The following is a 5549-nucleotide window of genomic DNA, read 5'->3' on the forward strand; positions in this document are numbered from 1 at the left end:
TTTTTTTTTTTTTTTTTTTTTTTTTTTTTTTTTTTTTTTTTTTTTCTTTTTAGCTAGATGGAATTGTTCTGTAGCTATTTAATTTTTTTTTTTTTTTTTAAAACTAAATCAATTAAAAAATATAAACTTTTACAATATTAATTATTTTATTTAAATAAATATAAAATAAATTTATTTATTATTATAATTATTTTTTTATTTTTATCTTATTTTTTTTTAATTTAACTTTTTTTTTTCTTGTCTATTTTATTTTTTTATCCTACTCATTCGTTAAATTATATATATATATATATTTAATTTTTTTGTTTTCTTTTTTGTTTTTTTTTTTATTCGTTTTCTCAATACATAAATCCCATTATATATATTTTATTTCATCTATAAATTTCCCGACACAATGAAATTTTATATATCACTCTTTTTGATTATATTTTCTTTCCTATCGGGCTCACGTACCATAGGTCTTAAGGGAATGAAACAAAAAACAAGAACCCTAGAGATAAGTACCAATAAGAGCAATGGATCACCTAAATTACATAAGCCTTTATCACATGTTCAACCACATCGTAACTCTTCCCAAATATTTAATTGTAAATGCAAATATGTTTATGAAGATGGAACCCAGGAGGGCAACGTTGTAGAAGGGAAAAATAATTATTAATAAGTAAAAAATAATGGAGTTAAAAATAATAAGTGGAAAAAAAAAAAAAAAAAAAAAACATTATACGATCTAAACTATTATATACAGTAATGCATCCATATCTCATAATAACATGAACACAAAAGTCACCATAATATTAAACGAAGTGGAATAAGCAAAAAATAATATTTTATATTCTCATAATATACTAAATGATATAAGACACCAAAATTCTACATCAATCTTATATATATATATATATATATATAATAATAATAATAATAATAATAACATAAAATAATAAAATAATAATCCATAACACTTATTTCTAAATAAATTAAAATATATATATTACTTTAAAAATAATATAATACATATAAAACAAAAAATACCTATAAATATACAAAACTACCAATCTTTAATTGTATATGGTTATCATGTTCTTGATAAATTTTACAATAAAAAAAAAAAAAGAAAAAAAAAAAAACCAATAAAGATATTACTAGGATATGTAGACGAATATATGAAGCTATAGACACACATATAAAAATATAAATTAGGAACCTAGAAAGAATACCATAATCTTTTTTTTGTGTAACATAAAAATAATATTACTATATATATATATATTTTTTTTTTTTAATTATTTCTATATAATATATTAATATGTCATTTATTTTTGTAAATTATATACAAAATTAAAATTCACATAAAAACTTACTATTTCCAATTCTAATAAAAATGCATTCATAATATATTTTTTTCTTTTTTCTTTTTTAAATGTATCTTCATTGCAAAAAAAAAAAAAAAAGAAAATAAATAAATAATATAATTTCTATAATTATTGTATTACTGCAACTTAAAAAAATAAAAAAAATAAAAAAATACAATATATAATATATAAATATAATATATATATTTTTGTAAAAATAAAGCTAATAATATAGTGTTATTATATTATATATAAATTCTCATTATTTTTATTAACATTGCTAGATAGAAATAATTATATTATTAATTTTCTAAAACTTTTTTGGATATATAATTACTACTATAAAAGTGATTTATAATTTTAAATATTCAACAAAATTTCTATATTATTTATTTATAAATTATATTTAATATAAAATACATAAATATATAATATATATATATTTAATAAAATTATAAAAATTAAAAATTTTCAACATTTGGACGACCGGGGTATCGATCCCCGTACCTCTCGCATGCTAAGCGAGCGCTCTACCACTTGAGCTAGTCGCCCTTCATTAAAGTTTTCAATTTATATAATTATTTTATCAATTTTCTTTATATATAAATAAATATATATATCTTTTTTCCTCTTATTTTTGAATATTTATAAAAGAATTCTATACAATTTAAATTTTTATATATTATTTGTAAATAAATTCTGATACATAATAAAATATGGTAAAAATTGATTTTTTTTTTTTTTTTTAAGAAAAATAAAAATCAAAGCATTATACATATATATTAATATATATATTTATTTATAATGAATAATATATTTTTGTATGATATATAAATATAATAATAAAGAAGGGAAAATTTTTTTTTTTTTTTTTTTTAATTTTAAAAGAAAATATGAATTAATAAAATTAAAACGAAAAATTTACAAAATATATAAATTTAATGATATTTTATTAAATATATTACATAAATTTTTTTTTACGTATAAGTTGTTTTATAATCATATTTATGTTTTTCATATCATTTTATGTGAAAAGGTAAATTAATATACCGATGATAGCTCAGTTGGTAGAGCGGCAGACTGTAGTTGAAATGGTTATCTGTTGGTCACCGGTTCGATTCCGGTTCATCGGAAATTTTTTAATTTTTCACATTTCATTTAAAAATTAAAAAGGAAATTAAATTATATTTATTTTTATATTTATCATTTAATTTTTATATAAATATAATGTAAAAACATTAAATATTATATATTAAAATATTACATTCATTTTATGCATATTGTTTATTTTAATTTTTTTTTAAGAAATTTATAAAGTAAAAATATGTATTTCATATAAATATCATTTACAATGAATGTAAATTATACATATATATTTATATATATTATTGATATTATTATGAGTTAATATATATATATATATATACATATATTTATATGTTTACTTAAATTTTTGTTTAATAAAATGAATGAATAAGCCATATATTTTATTGTTAATCATACATTTTTTAAAAATTTTCCTTTAATTATTACTTATATAATAATAATGCTTCAACTTTGTTGTTATTTAGAATATAATACTATAAATATTCACTTGTATTTTATTTATTTAACTATTATTGTGTTCAAAGATAATTATCTTTTTTCTTGTTTATAAATTATAATTAAATTTGTTATTTAAATTTATATGTATATTTATATATTTACCAAGTAAATGTGTTAATTGATATTTCTATATGAACACGACAAATTGTTATTAGTCTTATATATAAGTATAAAATGTACATCAAATTTTATGTTAAATTTTAAAAAAATATTATTAACAAATTAAAAAGGTATATATATATATATATATATATATATATATATATATAGAATTATTTATACACCTCATCTATTATATTAAATAAATCTCATTATTTTTAATTCTTTGGTTTCATTCAAAATTTTAAAAAGAAAATGTTAATATTAATTATTAAAATATATAAAGAATTATTTTATAAAGGACAACTAAAAAAATTAAAAAAATTTGCATATAAATATATACATAAATATATATATATATAATATAATATATTCTAAATAAATATTCATCCTTCTATTTTGTATTATTCTTTATTTATTTATTATCACCATCTTTCAGTTGGAGTTTATAAATAACATGTATTCATCAATGGAAACTATAAAAAAAAAAAAAAGGTAAAAGATATAATAATAATTTAAATGTTAAACATACAAATAAAATATATATATATATATATATATATATATGATATAATATTATCACATGAATTAATAAAATATACAAAAATATATTTCCTACTTGTTCCAGAAGAATCTAAGTCTACTTTATTAAAAAAATTTATAAAATCTGCCTTTTTCATATTTTTTAACGTAACAACAATTTCTTCAGCATCAATTAATCCTAGAAAGAAAAAAAAAAAAAAAAAAAAAAAAAAAAAACAATTGTCCTATACTTATATCTATTTCATAAGACTTATGTTACTATGACATAAATTAAATATAATATATATATATATATATATATATATATACATTTGTGTATATCTCCTTATATTAATACTTATAATCATTCAATATAGTTCATATAATATTTCCTTTGTTATTTAAAAAAATAAAAAAAACAAATCATACCATCTTTATTTAAATCATAATCAACAAATTCATAATATATTTCGTCTTTTTCTTCTTGGGTCATTTCACCTTGCTCTTCATGTGTTTCTTCAACCTTATTTTTATTATCCTAAAAAAATTAAAAATGTACAAATTGTGTACGTTTATAAATTCATACAAAAACTAAGTGATATTTCTTTTTCTTATATATATGTATTTTAATCTTACTTGAGCTTTTAATATGTTAAAAAATGTTAAGAAAAGGAAAAAAATATATAATAAGCTCACATGTAATTTCATTATATACGAATTAAAAAATATAATTGAAATAATAATTGGAAAAAAAAAAAAAAAAAAAGAACAAATATTAATATAAAATATTATAACATATCGCAATTTTTGTTTTAGACTAAAGCATAATAATAATTATTGCCTACATATTTTTTTTTATTTTTTTGTTTATTTATGAACAAATAGAGTATTATAAAATCAAAATATAAGAACAAATAAGAATATAATCATACGATAATATAAAACATATAAATTGTTTTCATTTGTTTCTCATTATTATATATTATATTAAAAATAAGATTAAAAAGTTCCCACAAAAATATATAATATATTATATATATATATATATATATATATATATTTATTTATTTATTTTATTTTTTTTATTCATTCATATATGTTTTTCTTTTTTTCTTCCCATTTCTCAAATAATAATATTATAATCAAACAAGGAAGGATTAATTTTTTAATCCATTTACATTATATGAACAAAAAAAAAAAAAAAAAAAAAAAAAAAAAATATACATATATATATATATATAGTGCTTACAATATTATATATATAATATATATGTATATTATATTGTATTAAATATATTATATGAGCCTTTAAAAATAATCTTAGATTTTTATACCTTTAAAATATATATTATACATATATATATGTTTTTTTAATTTTTTGTTTTTTTTTTAAAGAATTTACGTAATTTACATATTTTGTATATTTTACCTATTTTAGATTAATATTATATATACATATAAATATATATGTTATATGTTTTATCATAATAGGTTATAAGATAAAATATGGGACATAAAATATAAACATACATATATATACATATATATATATATATATATTTAAATATATAAGTAGTGTAATATAATCAAATTTTTTTTTTTTTTGGGGAAATACAATTATTTTATTTATTTGTTTTGTCCTTCATTTATCTATTAGTTCAACCAAAAAATATAAAATATATATATAATATATATATATATATTTATACATATATATTTTTTTTTATTTATTACATACTGAAAGATTCATTTTTATTATTAATGTCGTAAAGATATATATGTATCTGCGTAACAACATAATTTTATGATTTATTTATTCGACATTTACTTCGTCTTTTTTTTTTTTTTTTTTTTTTTTTTTTTTTTTTTTTTTTTTTATATCTTTTATTTTTTTTTTTTTCTTTATTAAATTTAAAAAAAATAAAAAAAAATATTTTAAAAAAAAAAAAAAAAAAAAAAATTAATTAATATTAT

At 15.1% G+C, this 5549-nt stretch overlaps 2 protein-coding genes and 2 non-coding genes across 4 annotated transcripts; 2 read left to right on the forward strand and 2 right to left on the reverse strand.

Moving 5' to 3' along the window:
* Nucleotides 1–394: 394 nt before the first annotated feature.
* On the forward strand, nucleotides 395–658 carry PRSY57_0700800 (chitinase precursor; the record flags this gene model as incomplete). The annotated part of the gene is made up of 1 exon (XM_012906675.2): nucleotides 395–658. The coding sequence occupies one exon, from the start codon at nucleotides 395–397 to the stop codon at nucleotides 656–658; it is 264 nt and encodes an 87-aa protein (XP_012762129.2).
* Nucleotides 659–1828: 1170 nt separating this feature from the next.
* On the reverse strand, nucleotides 1829–1901 carry PRSY57_0700900. Its single transcript has one exon. It is a non-coding gene; the product is annotated as a tRNA-Ala (tRNA).
* A 497-nt stretch (nucleotides 1902–2398) lies between these two features.
* On the forward strand, nucleotides 2399–2482 carry PRSY57_0701000. Its single transcript has one exon. It is a non-coding gene; the product is annotated as a tRNA-Tyr (tRNA).
* Nucleotides 2483–3488: 1006 nt separating this feature from the next.
* On the reverse strand, nucleotides 3489–4283 carry PRSY57_0701100 (centrin, putative; the record flags this gene model as incomplete). The annotated part of the gene is made up of 4 exons (XM_012906676.2): nucleotides 3489–3529; nucleotides 3673–3774; nucleotides 4005–4113; nucleotides 4212–4283. 4 exons carry the CDS (start codon nucleotides 4281–4283, stop codon nucleotides 3489–3491), a joined length of 324 nt encoding a protein of 107 aa, XP_012762130.1.
* Between the last annotated feature and the right edge of the window lie 1266 nt (nucleotides 4284–5549).

This window comes from Plasmodium reichenowi, chromosome 7 (assembly GCF_001601855.1).
Source record: "Plasmodium reichenowi strain SY57 chromosome 7, whole genome shotgun sequence".
NCBI lineage: Eukaryota > Apicomplexa > Aconoidasida > Haemosporida > Plasmodiidae > Plasmodium > Plasmodium reichenowi.